The sequence below is a fragment of the Gymnoscopelus braueri genome, assembly GCF_963280865.1.
Source record: "Gymnoscopelus braueri genome assembly, chromosome: 15".
Lineage (NCBI taxonomy): Eukaryota > Metazoa > Chordata > Actinopteri > Myctophiformes > Myctophidae > Gymnoscopelus > Gymnoscopelus braueri.
In genome coordinates, this window is record NC_137620.1 from 31,300,976 (window position 1) to 31,320,396 (window position 19,421).

A 19,421-nucleotide genomic window follows, 5' to 3' on the forward strand; every position below is an offset into this window, starting at 1 on the left:
TCCCGGACTCACACCAGGTGAATTAACATAGGAATGAGTTTAGAGATGCATATCAATTGTCCATTGTGTGACCTGTAGTCAGGGTTGCCAGATCTGCTTATTATAATTTCCCCGCAAGATTTTTCACGACGTGTTGAGAGCTTGTAGATCTGCTATTTTCAAATAGCTGATGTATATGTTAAAGTGCTCATGTGGCCCATAGTCGCTTCTTTTGGGCTGGTTTTCCTAGACCTGGTTGCTTGTTTCTCTCACATAATCTGGCAACACCAGGGCCGTGTTTACGCACAGGCAATGTAGGCAAATGCCTATGTCCTGTCGGGGGGGGGGCCGAAAATTGTACCCATGAAAATTTTTTTTTTTTAAACAAACTGAGAAATAAAACTTATATTTTTTATATATATCACTATTTTATTTTTTTTGGATTTTTGGTCAGTATCATATTAATGGCATTATACTGCTCACTGTTTATGCCGAACATGCCTGCCTCTGCCTGTACCTTGAGAATGATGGTATGCAGGTGGGGCCCCCACCCACACGGGGGGGGTGTTGGGTGGGGAAATAGGTTACCTTACATCCAAACTTGTAGTCTGGCAGTGCCGTGCGGCGGCCGCGGATGCGGGGGGTGGGGGGTTTGGTTGAGGGGGGGGGGGCAGGGACGTGGAGACAATCTACACTTCATGGAGTACAGAATTAACCGAAATAACCGAATTAATGTAACAAAAACACCCCCAAAAAAGTAACAGACCCGGTGGAAAACCGCAAAAAAAATTGAAGCGCGTGCGCGAACGCACGGGGCACATGCACGCGCGCTGCGCGCGCGTGCATGTTCCCAGGGGGGGGTCCGAAAACTGTCGGGTGCCTAGTACTCATTCGGACCTTAACACGGCCCTGGGCAACACTGCCTGTAGTGTACAGTAGGTGTTAAGCGACGTGCGCGTCACGTCATTAAAATAGAGTGCAACCACGTTCCAATTCAGCATTGCAAACACTGGTTTTCATTTTGTTTTGTTTCAGTTTCTCTTTACTTTAGCTACTGTGATTTATGCGTTTTATGTTTCGTTTTGTCATTTTTTATTGGAAAGCACTCAACTCCTGTTGTTTTTAAATGTGCTATATAAATAAGGACGACTTGACTTGCCTTGACATGGAGAGTGTAGTCTGTTGGCAGCGGCAAGGCACATGTAATTTAACCGTTTTATACATATACTGTGCACGGTATTGTTTAACCTCAACGCAGCTCTAAATGTTGGGTAGGTCTATCTTACAATGAATCTATTCTGTTCTACTTAAAGGAGTTGTTCACCCAAAAAATGACTTATTTTCTATGAATTACACCCCATGAAGCCTTGAATTCATGGAGATCTTTTAGTTTTTGACGTATTCCTGAGCCAATAATTTGATAACCCGGTGTATTTCCGGTAGGAGACTCAAAGAGACTCCTTTGTGTCTCCTACCGGATACATTAGCATCTTTCAGCTGGTCATCAAATTATTGGCTTAGGAATGCGACAAAAACAAAAAAATCTCCATGAATTCAATGCTTCATGGGGTGTGTAATTGATAGAAAATAAGTAATTTTTTGGGTGAACTACTCCTTTAAAATGTCAGTGCTTTTATTCAAGCAGATCCCTGCTAGTGACAAGAACAGCGCACCACCATGCATTTGTCCATGTCCTAAAAGTAGCTGTAATAATAATTACAACTAACATCACTGATGCGTTGTAAACTGCAGGAAGCATTATACTCCCATCCATCTGCGTCCATGACACAACACTTAAAGGCTCGGAACTACTTAGTTAACCCATTAAATCCGGGAAAGCATCTGTGTCATTTTTTGGATTTCGTTTAGCTATTCAAAAATAGCAGATATACAAGCTCATAGCGCGGCGCTATGAGCTTGTAGATCTGCTATTTTCTGAGAAATCGTTAACATTTTTGCAAATCTTTGAATATACATATTTTTAAGCTAAACTTTTACCTCATATCTTTGCTTCTGGGGATTCTACAAATGTCTTCTAAATCCTAACAGTTTTTTGAAAAAAACTTATGTTGCTATAATACCAGTGATTCTCAAACCTTTGTGTCAAAGACCCCCAAAATGACATGTATTTGGCCGCCAAAATATTTTGTTCCAGGTACCCCCCAGAAGCAAATATTGGAGTTAAAAATATTCACTTTAAAAAAAAATATATATATATATATATTCAAAGATTTGCACAAATGTTCACGATTAAAAAAAAAAAAAAAATGCAGATCTACAAGCTCATAGCGCGGCACTCGGTGCCGCGCTATCGGTTTGTATATCTGCAATTTTTTTGAATAGCCACAGAAATCTGAAAATGACACAGACGCGTTCCGGGTCTTAACGGGTTAACAGCCCACCTGCCGCGCTGATGCTGCTGAGTGAGTGGGGAAGGAATTTATTGGCCAACTTCAAGCAGATTGATCCAAACTTTTTAGACACCGTTCTTGTAAAAGAAAAAAACTCCTGCGCCCGCACACAGCATTACCTTAATGCATTAAAGGCACTTTAAAGCCCACTTTTATATCTCTCTGCGCTTTAAGCAAGGAGAAAACCTGAGGACCTGAGGCTGGTGTGTGTGTGTGTACTTACTTGGCGTGCACAAACCGAGGGGGGGGTGGGGGGATATGAGTGATATCAATCAGCGTGAAATCCTGCATCGGCAAGCATGCGTCCTTCGTAACTGACAGTGTTATAGAGGGGCCTTTTATTGGTTCCCTGCACTTCATTTGGGTTTACTTAGCACCTGGGAGCTCTCATGGCCGGCACAACCACTACAGTAAAAGGACTATTTTACAGCCACAAGTTTTTAACCCCTCTTCTCTATTTTCCCCACTTCTTCACCAGACTTTCATCTTTTTTTTTTTTTTTTTCTTTTTTTTACCCATTAAGACCTGGAACGCATCTGTGTCACTTTTTGATTTGAGCTAAAAAAAAAGCATTATTTTACACTTTGGCTATTCAAAAATAGCAGATATACAAGCTCATAGCGCGGCACCGAGTGCCGCGCTATGAGCTTGTAGATCTGCTATTTTTATTTTATTTATAAAATGTGTGCAAATCTTTGAATATATATTATTTTAAGCGAACATTTGTAACTCAAATCTTTGCTTCTGGGGGGTCCCTGGAACAAAATATTTTGAGATGGGGGTCTGCGGCCAAATATATATAATGTTGGTGGTCCTTGACAAGAAAAGAACCACTGACAAGTTTGAGAACCACTGACATCAACATAGGTTTTTCCAAAAAAAAATATTTTAGGATTTAGAAGACATTTAGTAGAATCAGGCCTCAGGTCTTAATGGGTTAATCAAAAGTTTAATCCCACGATTTTGTAACCCACTTTTTCACCCAGTGCCAATTCTAACTAACAAGTGCAGTGACGATCATTTGCAGGCTTTGGCCATCATTCGCGGGCAGTACTTGTGCAGTACCTGGTATCAGAGTACTTGGAGGCCAGTCTATGACATCAGTGATGTCAGACGTCTCCATATTTTGGCAAAAACCCAGACAGACAAACAAACAAACAGACAGACAGAGATTTGTGGATGGCATAGGGTGCGGGCCTGCGGGGGGAGAGGTATACCTTTCAATTCTCAAAGTAATCATAGGGCGAGATAATGAAGGAGCCTCTTAAAATGGCCACCCTGTCCAGCTCCTCGAAGCACATTAAGAATCTGTGCTCTCCTCCCTTTTTGCCTTCTCACTCACCCCTCTGTGTGTGTGGCTTGAATGAGGCTATTTTGGCTCATTTGGGGCTTGATTTATATGCAGAGGCGGGGTTGTTAAAGGCAGCATAAGGGCAAGCTTGGTGATAAAAAGACAGGGTCGTCACTGAACTACAGGGGGCAGCACTAACAAGCACTTTGGATGGCTTGTGGCTGCAGAGCCCCTAGCTACCACCTGAGAGAGAGAAGAGGCAGAGAGACCACGGTGGAATAAATAAGGGTAATGTGGCAAGAGGAGGAGGAGAGGAACGGCTCACCAAAAAAAATGGTGGGTTTGTCAGTTGAAGGAGGGCTGCAAGAAAGGTGTTTTACACATGAGCAATCTAGGGTCAAAATGTGAACACTGGCCCCGCACAGCGGGGCTCGTGCACTCCTTCCTGGGCGGCAGGGTTGCCAGATCTGCTTATTATAATTTCCCTGCAATATTCTATTTGAAAATAGCCGATCTACAAGCTCACAACGCGTCGCTTCGCGACGCGTTGTGAGCTTGTAGATCTGCTATTTGAAAATAGCTGATGTATTATGTTAAAGTGCTCATGTGGCCCATAGTCGCCTCTTTTGGGCTGGTTTTCCTAGACCCGGTTGCTTGTTTCTCTCACAGAATCTGGCAACGCTGCTGGGCGGACTGCCATGAAGAAAGACAAAAAAAAAACGTGTGGATCTCGCGGGATCCACACGGGATCGCCATGGCTTCAATGTGGATCTCAGAGCGTCATTTGTCCCCCCCCCACCCGCCTGTGACATCAGTTATTATCTATGAGTCAACTATGACATTTCTATGAAGTATACAACTCCAGATTTTGGGCAAGGTTGCAGCCCAATCAGAGCCCTCGTTGACGACATTATAACATGTATACTTCTGTGGCCTACTGGCAGTGTGTGCGCACACGAAAACTGGTGCTGATCGGCAGTGGAGTAAAGTACATGTACTCAAGTACTGTACTTCAGTACACTTTTGAGGAATGTTTTACTCTACTGGAGTATTTCCCATTTTTTGTACTTTTACTCCAGTACAATTATTTGAAAACTTTAGTTACTAGTTACTTTTAAGATATAAATTATGATATTGTGAAACATACATTAACCACTTTAGCCCTATTTTATACCTAGGCTATTTGAAAATAGCCGATCTACAAGCTCACAACGCGTCGCATCGCGACGCGTTGTGAGCTTGTGATCTTAGTACTTTTACTTTTGTTACTTTAAGTACATTTTGATGCGTTGTGATCTTAGTACTTTTACTTTTGTTACTTTAAGTACATTTTGATGCCAATGCTTTTCTACTTTTACTCAAGTACATTTTTAATTCCGGACTTTTACTTGTAACAGAGAGTATTTCTACATTGCGGTATTGACACTTTTACTTAAGTAAAACATTCGGGTACTTTTTCCACCACTGCTGATCGGCGGTTTGAGAGATTAGCTCCAGACAGCAGACCCTCTTATAGACGGCTAGACTCCTGCAGAGCCACATTGTAAAAAAAAGAAAAAAGAAGGTAAAGAAGAACTGATGCAGGCGGTGGGGGGGATGAGGCGAAGAAACCGCACCGCCTCTTCTTCGTGACCACCACACGGCAACAGTGTTGCCAGATTCTGTGAGAGAAACAAGCAACCAGGTCTAGGAAAACCAGCCCAGAAGAAGCGACTATGGGGCCACATGAGCACTTTAACATATACATCAGCTATTTGAAAATAGCAGATCTACAAGCTCACAACGTGTCGCGATGCGACGCGTTGTGAGCTTGCAGATCGGCTATTTTCAAATAAAATCTTGCGGGGAAATTATAATAAGCAGATCTGGCAACCACCACACGGCAACAGCATACTGTAACACCACCTGCCTCCACCACTGTATACCTGCCAACCCCCGCCGGTGCTTGACAGAAACCCTTCCCATCTCTAAATCATTAACAGATTGCGTGGCAAAGGCACTGTGCGGGCCCCTCCCTCGCCATATTACCGGGCCATTTGCAAGAACAAGTGCTTAATAAACTTGCAGGCTTCATGTGTTCTTTGCTACGATGCCTCAGGGCTCATCATTTATACCGGACTTTCGACCAATCACAAAAGAGAAGGGGCGGGACCTGTCTCTATAGAGTTATATTATACCTAAAAGCAAAGGCAAAAATTATCTTATGCACATCAGAAAATAATTTATAAAATAGAATTGATTTCTCGCAGAAACATTGGGTACAGTGGGCCTTCCTACTGTGCAGCCGGCAGAGTTTGTCGTCACAATTTTGGGCCGGGGCTACTGCTGAGGTGTGCCGCGCCGTTTGAAGGAGGTTTGAAAAAAAATGTTTTAAAAAAAAAAAAAAAAAAAAAAATTTTTTTTTTTTTTTTTTTTTTTTTTTTTTACAATAATAATAATCAGGCATGCAAACAGCCCCGAGGTGAAAAGGGTGACAACATGCTGTTTTTTTTCGGGTCAGGTGTCACACTATTGCCCTATTTGGATTCAAAACGGCTAGTGGAAGCTGAAAAGCTACAAGTTTGCATGTCTGAATAATGCAAAAACAGAAATATTTGTTTGCATTTGCTTTTTTTCTCCCCCATATATTTTCATGATAAAAAAGTGCGTATCGTATCGAAGTTGTGTGCCCAACATCGTATCGTATCGTTTCGTGAAATGTGAAAATCGGCACACCCCTAGTGTGTGTATATAGATATACCGTATATATATATATAATTATATATACCGTATATCTAGGTGTGCCCTGGGATTTTTTGGCTATGCCAGGTGTGCCTTGGCACAAAAAAGGTTGATAGACACTGGCCTAGTACAACCACAATCTGTACTGTTATTAAGATCAACAGGTGTGTTTTTTATTGGGCGTCCACAGAGGGTCAACGCTGATCATGTGGAATCATTGTCAAATATTAAATTCATGATAAATGTAAACTGCGGATTTTTAGATCAACTCTAAAGATATTTTTCATTTCACTTCGTCTTTAATCTAATGATACTTATGAACCCCTTTAACCCTATATACTTCGCTGGGGTCTATGCTTGGAACCTACTTGGTCCCTTCCTTTTCTCGCTCTACACCAAAATCTGTTGCGACGCGTCGTGAGCTTCTAGAGCAGCTATTTTTTGCAAAATGTTAACTCTGTTTCACTCTTGTTTGCCTAAAAAGACATGCCCAGAGTAGGGATGTTACGGTCCATGTGGCTAATCACCCCTACAGTGTAATCGCTCCGTGGGTATACATGCATGGGTTCTGCAGCGCGGACCTGGGCGAAAAGGCTGAGGTTTTCAAGAGCCACCCACTGTACATTGTATGTGGGGGGTACATGGTTACACAAACACATGGTGGGATAGGGAGGGGAAACCAAAACAGAGAAGACAGCTCTTAATTGCCTTTTCAGTCATTAACAGGGCCCCCACACCTCATGAAACATTAATTACACAGAGCGCTGACGAGATAGGGGCCCTTAATTAGAAATTATCCACTGCGTAGCAAAGAACTGAGCGATAGTATTTCAATACCGTGCAAATTGCCCATGTGAGATCTAAAATTAGGAGCCCCCCCCATCCCCTCTCCAAAAAAAAAGGAAAAAAAGATAGACAAGAAAAGAAAAGAAAAAAAATCAGGAGAGGCTGATTTCCTCTCTCTTGCTATCTATCGAAGTGGGTGTTTCCATTTACCTGATTACATGTTGAGTTAAAGTGGGACATATCTTAACCCCCACACACACACACACACACACACACACACACACACCGTCCCTGGCTCTTACCTAATGCATAGTTTCGGCCAGGTTCATAAATTATTTACGTCACCCTGCTCTTCCTCCCCCTGTGGACAGGATGTAATCGACACAGAGGAACTGTCAATTACCCTAACATCTGGGAGAGAGGGTTGGCGCGTGCATGCATCACTCTACTTTCTCTCTCCGTCTCTTTCCCGGGTCACTATCTCTCCCCTCCTCCTCTTCTCCCTCCTCCCTCCCTCCTCCCGCTCACATGTTCCCTATCTGTCTACCTATACTCTCACCCCCGCAGCTATTTAAAAAGCCTCGCCAATGATATGACATTAGCGCTCCTTGATGGGAAATACCCTTGACACCGGCTGGCCCCTTCCTTGCTGTTTTTCAAACCATCCCCCCCCGTTCCCCCCCTGCTCAACTTGAAAAATGGACTGCTCCACCCCTCATCCCAGGTGTATTGATCTTTCTCTCCACGCCCAGATTGCCCCCTCCTCTCCCTGTCTTTATGCTCCGCTCCACGTGTGTGTATTTGTGGTACGTGTGTGTGTGGGTGTGTAGTGTCTCTGTGTGTGTGTGTGTGTGTGTGTGTGTGTGTGTGTGTGTGTGTGTGTGTGTGTGTGTGTGTGTGTGTGTGTGTGTGTGTGTGTGTGCGTGTAGTGTCCTTCCCTCTTGCGATCTCACACGATAGAGCCGTAATAATGTCACCAGACTGTACCTAACGTAATGGATTGGACTCGCTTGCTAATGTACCTGCCGGGGGGCTCCAGGCATAAGGGACTGGTCTTGAAAATGTCAGGCACATATCAGAGAGTGGCACCCAGGTGCCAGGAGTTAAGGTCAGGGTGGATGGAGGGTTAGGATGGAGACCTGACAAACTGTATTAACCCGTTCAGTCCGGGAACGCGTCTGTGTCATTTTAGTTTTTTTTAGCTATAACCATTGTTTTATACTTTGGCTATTCAAAAATTAGCAGATCTACAAGCTCGTAGCACGGCGCGAAGTGACGCGCTACTACCTTGTAGATCTGCTATTTTTTTTTTATCTTGAAAATCTCTCACATTTTTGCTTCTGGAGGTTCCTGGAACAAAATATTTTACACATTTTCGCTTTAAAAAACATATATTCAAATATTTGCACAAATTTCACGATCTTTCAAAAATACGAGCTCATAGCGCGGCACTCGGTGCCGTGCTATGAGCCTTTAGATCTGTTGTTGTTTTTTGCCAAACAAATCTAAAATGACAGAGATGCTTTCCCGGATTCAATGGGTTAACTTAACAGCCATGTACAAAGGCTATTAGGGGTGTGAGTCAAGAAAGAGATGTTGGAGGCAGAGTTTATGGGCAGAGAGAGAGAAAGAGAGAGAGAAAGAGAGAGAGAAAGAAAGAGAGAGCAAAATATTTCACACTATGAACTGGTCTAGCACAGAGGCCTGTAAGCCACGGACCCACAGTCAAAAGCTGTCAGTGCGGCTGACCTCATATTGATCTCTGATGCAAAGATCAATGTCACTGTGGACAATAACACAAAGAAGTGTAACTTTAGCTTACCGTCCCACTACTTGAGCATTTCAAAGCTGATTTGGATGAGATGCAGTATACATTATTAAGCACTTAAGGCCCTACATATCAACCTTTTCATCAACATCAAAAGATAACAAACATCAACGAGCAACATGATGAGACACAGGGCAACAGCACCAATTCAAAAGGAATGTATTAGTCAAAGAATTCCAGTGATGCAATTTTAGAACGTTACCGTACTTATATCATAACTCTGATGAAGATTCCCCAGGCATCGAAACGCTAGTCATGATATAGCACTGTACAAATATAAAAGGCATTTTACAGTCTGTGATGCTCCAGCGCCTCATTCCTTTTGATTACTTATATCACTCATTCAATAGAAAGGTGAAATGTCAACATTGAAAATTGACGTTGCTTGTTGATATTGATACAAAGAGATACGTGTATCAGGGCCTCAAAACTCGATATACTTTGTTGACCAGGGTCCCCCAGGGGTCTGTACTTCTCTAAATCGCGTCACCGAAAATAGCTGATTTATAAGCTCACAATGCATCGCATTGCCTGCGACGCGTTGTGAGCTTGTAGATTATTTTCACAGAATGTTCGCCTATTATGGAATGGGCAGAATTAGAATAGGGACGCTATAGCGTTCATGTGGTTAAGCTGGTGAACAGAACTGGGTTCCCAGGCAACAGTTTAAAGTAGACCTTCTAACTGTACGTAGAGGATAGTCAGGGATTTTTGAATCAAATACAACTAAATATAAACACTGAGGGCGTTGGGAGGTAGAGTTGCTTGTACTCTATGTACTCTAGGAATATCAAACGGTTATTTTTCATCTACTTTGTGTATCCCCAATATGCTCCTTCAAAGTTCAGCATCGTAACCATGGGGCTGATTTGCTCGGACGTCAAATGAATAAAAAACCACAAACAACATTTGTGGAGAAAAAAAATAGAGAGAGAGTAAGAGTGAGAGAGAGAGAGAGAGAAAGCGAGAGAGAGAGAGGTTGATGCTTTTTGTCGATTTCTGTTCCATTAATCTCAATTCAAGCAGCTCTTAAGATTCTGCTCTACTCCTTTCTACTCCATTACTTCTGGGTCCAGTGGTGCTTTGTAGTGGAACAAGTAGCCTCACCTGTTCTTCAGGTGCTGGATGCTCCCGAGGCACTTGAAGCGTCCATTTACCATGATGGCCATGCGCGTGCACAGCGCTTCACACTCCTCCATGCTGCCAACGAGAGAAAGAGACATTTTTTTTGTGTTTCACAGCACACAGACAAAATATTGAGCTTTGCGTCTTTTCCTTCTGAGAATAGTGTGAAGGGTAGCTTTGTGTGTTGTTGGTTTTTTTTATGTACCACAAGGGTTAGAAACCTGATTGAATCGGGTCTTACTCTTGAATAGGCCCAATATTGATCCTTAAGAATCTCTTTAAGATGTTTCAACCGGCTGCCCGGCGGGAGAGATGAGCTTACGTACTTTGGTTTGACGCCAAGGTCTGGTGAGGATGTTGTACTTTTACAACATCCCAATATAGCCAGTGGTGGAAGAAGTACTCGGATTTCAAAAGTATTGGCATCAAAATATATATTTGAGTTATAGAACAAAGCATACTTTATTATTAAAGTTTCTTTAACCCATTAAGACCGGGAACGCATCTTGTGTGTAATTTTTTGATTTTCTTTGAGCTATTCAAAAATAGCAGATCTACAAGCTCATAGCGCGGCACCGAGTGCCGCGCTACGAGCTTGTAGATCTGCTATTTTTGGAAAAGAATCGTGAAAATGTGTGCAAATCTTTGAATATATATACTGTATATATACATTTTTAACTCAAATCTTTGAATCTGGGGGGTCCCTGGAACAAAATATTTTGAGATGGGGGTCCGCAGCCAACTACATGGCATTTTGGGGTTCCTTGACATGAAAAAGGTTTGAGAACCACTGATATTGTAGCAACATAGGTTTAAAAAAAAAAACTGTTAGTATTTAGAAGACATTTGTAAAATCCCCAGAAGCAAAGATTTGAGTTAAAAATGTTCACTTTGAAAAATATATATTCAAAATATTTGCACAAATTTACACGATTTTTCTAAAATAGCAGATCTACAAGCTCATAGTGAGTGCCGCGCTACGAGCTTGTATGTCTGCTATTTTTCAATAGCCGAAATAAATCTAAAAATGACTCACAGATGCGTTCCCGGTCTTAATGGGTTAATAATAAATGCCAAGCTTTGAGTCAGACGGCCTTCGCCAGGGCAAAGCCCCTTTGCACTGATTCAAGTGTGCAGAAACCCCTTCTCATATAACACATCTGACACCTTGAAACTAGTGGACGACAAATAAGGTCATTAGAGAAAAAGATAGGAAGGGGAACATCTGTTCTTAGCATTTCTTTTTTTCATTCTGCATAATGGAGCACAAGGCTTTATTTTTTATTTTTGCCGAGGCAGAATCTGTGAAGCTTTGCTGAGAAATGGCGCCATTAGGATTATGACTTTGTAAAGCCTGGTGAATCTGCTACTTGACAAACAGCCACCTGGTCGCCACGGACGCATGGATGCAACTCAGCCGCGCCACTGAAGACGACAAGAAACGCCATTTGTTTTTTTCCACGAGGGGAACACATGTTTACGAGGATAATATTTTTCCAACCCAAACGGCAACAGAGATTATTCACACCCACTGCCATGAGCCCAGGAGATTTGAGAACCCCAGCCATTTGGAAACAAGCGGAATTAATAGTATTAAAAAGTTAACCCATTCAATCCGGGGACGCATACCGTGTTATTTTTAGATTTCTTTGGGTATTCAAAAATAGCAGATATACAAGCTCATAGCACGGCACCGAGGATTTTTTCAAAGCTAGTTTTCAACAAAAAAAAATAGCTCTGCAATAGATCTGCAAGCTCGTAGTGTCACGCTATGAGCTTGTATATCTGCTCTTTTTGAATAGCCAAAGTATACAATAATGGTTAAAGTGGTTACACAGATGCGTTCCCGGTTTTAATGGGTTAATAAACAAGTAAGTTTGTGAGACAAAGTTACAGCACATGAATATTAACCACTTAAACCCTATATACTTCAATTGACCAGGGTCTAAATACCATTGTTTCTCCTCCCACCCTTCCCACCATCTCTTTGAACTCCTGCCATCTGGTAGGAGGTTCAAGAGCTTAGGGAGAAGCACCCCAAAACCATCAGAACCCTGAATGCTCGCCATATATTTCCCCCAAAACCAACATCTTGAGAGATGAATAGCACTTTGAATAGTACTGTATCTATATTGCACTTTGAATGCGTCAGCACTTGTTTTTGTTTTTTTTACCAATGTTGTCTGCTCCAATGTCGTCGGCATTGCCTCTTTTTAATGTGTCCATTGTTTTTAAAGGTGAAGCACCATGAGTTGTGGATAACAGTATTTTGCTCCTCTGTATGCCTAGTTTGTATTGTGGAAGTGCAAATAAAACTGATTGTGAATCATTTGAACCACTTTAACCATATTTTATACTTTGGCTATTGAAAAATAGCAGATATACAAGATCATGAGCTATGACCTTGTACATCCACTAATTTTGAACATTTTTGAAAAATCTTCAAAGTGTTTGAAATATTTTGAATATTTTTACAAATCTTCTCTTCTGGTGTCCCACGCTGAAAATAGCAGATCTACAAGCTCACAACATATCGCAACGTGACACGTTGTGAGCTTGCAGATGGGGACACTCGTCGTACAGCGGCAAAAAAAATAAGCATAACAGTTAAGGATAAGTCACCTGTGTGAAGTCAGGACGACAGAACGTCCCTCTTTGATGACACTCAGAATGCAGTCCCAGAGGAAACGCCGCGCCTTGGGGTCCATCCCTGTGGTCGGCTCATCCTAGAAAACACAGTGCAACCCTCACGATCAACTTTTTGACATGCAATTCAAGTTCTTTTTTTTTTTAACTAAATTTTTATCCCGCGATTTTTGTAACCCATTTTTTTCACCCGGTGCCAATTTCCTAAGTGATCCTGGGCACTACACCAGCCCTACACCAGTATTACACCTGTCACCCCACAGTAGGGAGGCCAGGGCCGAGCTCATGCTTCCTTCAGGCATGAGAGCCAACTGACCTTCTTGTCACCTGACAGGGGGGAGTTTCCCTGGTTGGACGTAGCGCGTGGAAGGAACACGTTATTCCAACCAGTTCCCTTCTCCTCCATCAGGCGCCCCGGCTGTCATGGGGGAGGCGGTATAGTGACCAGGATTACTACATGTTTTTGTGAGGGTATTAACTACCCTAGGAGACACGGGGAGAACATGCAAACTCCACACAGAGTAGGCCCTTTCGCCAACCCCACCTAGGGTATGGGCGCTGATGACGCGGAGGAGAAGACACGCCCCCAGTGCCCACAGCGTCCCCGGCGGGAATCGAACCCAGGACCTTCTAGCTGTGAGGCGACAGCGCTACCGACTGCGCCACCGTGCCCTACATGCAATTCAAGTTCAACGCTGAACATCAGCTGACAAACAAACAAGAGATCGACATTGCATAACGGTTGCGCTCTCAGACTTTTCACAGTGGACTCTATTATGTGCATGTCAGCTTTTATTTGTAGCGTATTCTATCATCCAAAGTGTGGCTGTCTTTTTATGTGCGAATCACCCTCGACCCCCAATGCTCATGGGTGCACACAGACTGAAATGTCGCCTGTAACAGTGACCATTGAGGACAACACGGAATAATGCAGCTGTGTATTCAGACAGCTGCATGGGGGAAAAGTGGGGGAGAGAGAGAGAGAGAGAGAAAGAGAGAGAGAACCCCACGTTGAGCTCAACTGATCTGAAGAATATGATGTACCAAATATCAGTGGTGGAAAAAGTACGCAAATGTTTTACTTAAGTAAAAGTATCAATACTGCAATGTAGAAGTACTCTGTTACAAGTAACAGTCCGGAATTCTAAATTGACTTCAGTAAAAGTACAAAAGTATTGGTATCAAAATATACTTAAAGTACCAAAAGTAAAAGTACTAAAATGTTTGAAAATAGCCGATCTACAAGCTCACAACGCGTCGCGTTGCGACGCGTTGTGAGCTTGTAGATCTGCTATTTTCAAATAGCCTATGTATAAAATAGGGCTAAAGTGGTTAATGTATGTTTTTTAATATAATAATTCATATCTGAAAAGTAACTAGTAACTAAAGTTTTCAAATAATTGTAGTGGAGTAAAAATACAATATTTGCCTCTGAGGTGTAGTGGAGTAGAAGTAAAAGTATAGACAATTGGAAATACTCAAGTAAAGTACAAATACCTCAAAATTGTACAATACTTAAGTAAATGTACATAAACTGTATAATATGTATACACACACAGGTATATATCGCGCACGCACGCACACACACACACACACACACACACACACACACACACACACACACACACACACACACACACACACACACACACACACACACACACACACACACACACACACACACACACACACACACACAGTGTCGTTGACAGGGCCGTTTGGGTTTCCTCAGGACTGCCCATGCACGATTAGAGAGTGACAGGACTCAGTCCATCATTGCCCTGTGTTGTTTCCAGACATGTGCTTCTACTGTATGCCCCTCAGGCGGAATGCAACAAATCCCACAGGGGGGGGGGGGATACGTCTGCTTCGACACATACCCGGCGTGTCCCCGTGCAGAGCCTACAGTATGTGACACTGCCTCAAGGCTGCCAAGACTCCCATGGCAAGTGCACACACACTGGAAAGTGACACTGAAACTGACATGGCATTACCCCAGTGCCTCACTGTGACGGCTATAGTGAGAACCTAGCGAGGAGCAGGGTGTGTGTGTGTGTGGGGGTGGAGGGGGGTGGGGGGTGGGGGGGTTCATCGCATATTTACTGAGCCAAGCAAGACATGACTGGTAAGGTTGTTCTTTAAGCCTTTAAGGCCGGTAACGCATATATTTGTGTCATTTTAGATTTTTTTGCTATAACCATTATTTTATACTTTGGGCTATTCAAAAATAGCAGATCTACAAGCTCATAGCGCGGCACCAAGTGCCACGCTACGAGCTTATATATCTGCTATTTTGTTTGGAAAAATCTTGAAAATGTGTTTAAATCTTTGAATATATATGTTTTTTAAAGCGATTATTTTTTACTCAAATCTTTGCTTCTGGGGATTCTACAAATGTCTTCTAAATCCTAACTGTTTTTTTTTATGTTGCTATAATATCAGTGGTTCTCAAATGTCAAGGACCCCCAAAATGATTAGTATTTGTCCGCGATTCAAAGATTTTTACACATTTTCACGATTCTTTCCCCAAAAATAGCAGATCTACAAGCTTGTATATCTGCTATTTTTGAATAGCCAAAGAAATCTTAAAATAACACAGATGCGTTCCCGGTCTTAATGGGTTAAATGAAAACGTAATTGCCTCTGACGTGGTGGGTTATGGAATTAAATAATGTACAACTTTAGGGGCCGTAATAACAACACCACCTTCACGGTGGCCTGAGAATTAAATCGTTTCTTCACAGGTGGGCCAAGGAAAGAGGCTTGTTATTTTATTGGTCAAATTTGCTCAAGATGTTCCTCATTATGACACATCATCACTAGTGTGACTTAACCACTTCATCCCGTACCTATCCTGGGGGCAAACATTGTGTTAAAGTAGCCGATCCACAAGCTCACAGATGGGCTAGAAATATTTGGCAAAGAAATATGGTGTAGAGGGGAAAAAAGGAGCAGACCAAGTATAGAGGAGCAATTATAGGGCCCTGGGCGAACGCAGTCAAATAGGTATATAGGGTTTAAGTGGTTTAGGCCCACAAAGTGTTCCCTCCAATAACACGCGAGCACAGCTTTCTAATGCTCATTAAACTCCACTCTATTGTAAACATGTGATGCAATACATTCCGAGTCATAGCCTTCATTAATCTTCCATCCTGGGCCATGTGAGAAAATGTCTCAGGACTGCTGCAGGACTTTGAGCTCCAGCTTTAAGATGAATCACGCTGTAATGCCTGCAAACACTGCTGTGTGTGTGCTTTACATTTTTGTTGGGTCTCTCCTGAAAAAATGAATTGCAATATGACCAGTGGGCAACCCCTGACATACACCTCCCTTCTAATCTACAACCAATTTACTTGTAATCCCTTGGGAAGATTTGCTAGTTTGATCCAGAACTTTCTTTCTTTTTTTAAAAAAAGGTATATGTTACCAAAAATGCATGCACCTTCAAATGTTCATACTTTACTCTGGGCCCATGAAAAGAAAATTAGGGCTCCTGCATGTAATCCAAAAAATCTAAAATAACTTTTCTTTTCAAATACCTACTAAAGTTTTTTTTTTAAGTTCAGTATTAGAATATATACTGGTGTGAGGGTGTGTGGAATTTGCATGCTCTCCCTGTGTCTCCTAGGGTAGTTAATACCCTCACAAAAACATGCAGTAATCCTGGTCTCTATACTGCCTCCCCCTGGTCAGCCGGGGCGCCTGATGGAGGGGAAAGGAACTGGTTGGAATAACGTGTTCCTTCCGCGCACTACGTCTAACCAGGGAACCTCCCCCCTGTCAGGTGATAAGAAGCGGCTTTCCTAGCTCTCATGCATTGAAGGAGGCATGAGCTCGGCTCTAAGCTCTTCCTAGGCTGGCAGAGGGAGTGTAGCGCCCAGGATTACTTAGACAATTGGCACTGGGTGAAAAAATGGGTTACATAATCGTGGGGAAAAAAATAAAAAAAATATATCCTGGTGTATTTTACAACAACAGTAGTTGAGGGTTGCAATAAAGTTTTCAGTATCTATGACGCAACAATACATTTCATCTCACCAGGAAGATTACAGGAGGACAGCCGATCAGGGCCATCGCCGTAGACAGCTTGCGTTTGTTCCCTCCACTGTAGGTCCCTGCCGGCTTGTTGGAATATTTGACCAGTCCCAGCTTCTGGATCCCCCACTCGGCCACCTTTATACGGAGAGAAACACAACATCACGCACATGCTAGGCTGCCTATAGCGTGTCTCATATCTGGCATAGAGGGGCGGGTTCAAAATCGGCGGAGAAGATTTCCGCCGGATCCTATTGGTTCACCGATCTGTCCGCCAGCCCCCGCCCCATGCCCCTCCTCCTCCCCCAATGTGTAGCATTGAGAGCCCTGACGTCACAACATTTGGAGCGACGCCCACTGCGCTCTGGTTGGTTGGGGAAATGAAACACTTCCTATTCCAGTCGCGTCAATAGGCTGGTCCAGGCTCTTATTTTTTTTAGCAAAAATAAAAAATAAAAGCCTGGAGATCGAGGCTATACGCACATGCTGAGCAACAGAGATGTTGAGAACAATGCTGGCATTTAGATGACGGAGGACCCGGTGGGACAGCATCCCCCCAAAGAATGATTGTATTCAAGCTCTGTGTATTTTTCGAGGACAAGCAAAGACATTTGGCATTTGTCTATTTTTGGCACACGTACCACCATTGAATGGCAAAGTATAAATCGGGGCTTTTTAGCCGATCATGAAAAGCTACTGTGGTGTATTATGGGTACTCGCTTAAAACTGTGTCCAGAAGGAACATCTCCAAGGATGTGAAAAATCGCACATTTTAGCCAACATAAAAAAAAAAGGAAAACCGTGGCCCTTTGTTCCTCACACACATTTTGTACGTGTCGCTGACATATTTGTTTGCTGATAACTTGGGAGAATTGGCACAAATTGGAGAACATCTGTGAACAGTATGGCTCAAAAATGGCCACCGAAACGCTCACATGGGCATGGACTGCAGCCACAGGGGAGTCGTGCTAGCGGCATGCAACCCGGTTTCCCCCTAGAGATGCTTTTTAGCCATGAGATCAAAGCCCTGGCACCAAGTCTGAGGCCCTATGGTTGGCGCCGTGCACTTTCACTTTTGATGTTTCTGTTACATGATGGGGGTGGTGGGGGTGAGGGGGGTCACCACAGGGCCTGGTGAATAATGTAGAGCCGTAACCCAGTGGTTACCATCCGCCATTATTCATATAGGCCAGTCGGTTTTTCAAGCCTTTTCATATCAAGGGCCATTACTTATTCGGCATTTGAGCCACACGGACCACCATTTGATTTAGCCTCTCAGACCCAAAACTTAAAATATTGTATTATCGTTGCAGATTTTGTCCACAATTCCATGCTGTATTGATGTTGGTACCATAGGAGAGATAACACTACAGGCAAACGTTCATCAAAATGTCAATAATTTTACATTCTCTAATTGTGTAGACTTCTTGTACATTAAGTAATGCAGATGTTTAACAATAATTTAACTCCTGAGAGCGTAGAATAAAACCAAATGGACCCTTACAGGTCCATTTGGTTTCATTTTACACTCTCAAGAGTTAAAGATCTAATAAAGGGTCCATTTGGTTACCAACTCTCCATCATTTAAGCTGGGGACCATCTGGAACCCCCTCAAGGGCCGCTGGTGGTCCCCGGACCACTGGTTGAGAACCACTGATGTAGGCCTATATATCTTATGGCTTCTGCTGCAGAACTTATCTATCACTCTGAGACTCAAACGTGGCACACGTGCACTCTTTAGTTGAAATACTGTATATGGTGAAAAGGATTTTTTAAAATTTTATTCATGGGTTTATACAAAAAAATATTGTTTTTTTTTATCATCTTTGTCCATTCTGATAACCCAATTAAGACAGCAAATCTATTTGATTCCATCATGTTGTACTTACCAAAATAAGGCACAGGTGGGACAATGAAGTATCTTGGCCTTTAGCTAATCCAGTAACGACATGGCAAATCTAATTTGTGTTTCGTCTATCACAGAGTACGTATTAAAGTGCAGCGTTTTTTCAACTATTGCCCAGAGTGAATAAAGAACAAAAGAGAAGACGTAAACGGTTACGTTACCATGGCAACCTCTTTCTCCGGCACCCCTCGTAACCTGGCGTAGAATTCCAGGTGTTCTTGCCCGGTGAGCAGATCGTTGATGGCGTCGAACTGGGGGCAGTATCCCATGTTCTGGTGGACGTACCGCATCTCTGTTCGTATGCTGTCAGTGGGAGGTGCATAGAGATGTGGGAATGGTTCAATATAGAAAAGAGATATTGTGTCACATTTTTTAAACTATACAAAACATTATGTCAAAGCTGTGTTCAATTAGGAGCACTCTCGTCACAGTTCACAATTATTGGTAGTTTGAACAATGAATGCAATCAACGCATACTATGTCAGGCAGAAACCTTGTATCTCTATATTTCATCTGTATATGTTTTTTATATAAATAAATGGCCGACAGTGTCATGCAAAAGTAGCGAAAATAGCCGATCTACAAGCTCACAACGTGTTACATTGCAACGCCTGCGGTTATGTCTCGCAAACATCACCATGACTTGCCGACAATTTTTTTTTGAGAAAAAACTTTTCTCAAGCCAAGCAAGAT

At 42.7% G+C, this 19,421-nt stretch overlaps 1 protein-coding gene across 1 annotated transcript in view; it reads right to left on the bottom strand.

The window, feature by feature from the left end:
* Positions 1–19,421, bottom strand: part of LOC308101484 (phospholipid-transporting ATPase ABCA1) — a gene marked incomplete at its 5' end in the record, with an annotated part of 254,815 nt that overhangs the window by 16,152 nt on the left and 219,242 nt on the right. The window contains 4 exons of the mRNA XM_080450900.1: positions 10,124–10,216; positions 12,764–12,867; positions 16,826–16,960; positions 18,890–19,031. Of these exons, the coding sequence (XP_080307026.1) occupies positions 10,124–10,216; positions 12,764–12,867; positions 16,826–16,960; positions 18,890–19,031 (474 nt within the window). The remainder of the gene's footprint in view (positions 1–10,123; positions 10,217–12,763; positions 12,868–16,825; positions 16,961–18,889; positions 19,032–19,421) is intronic.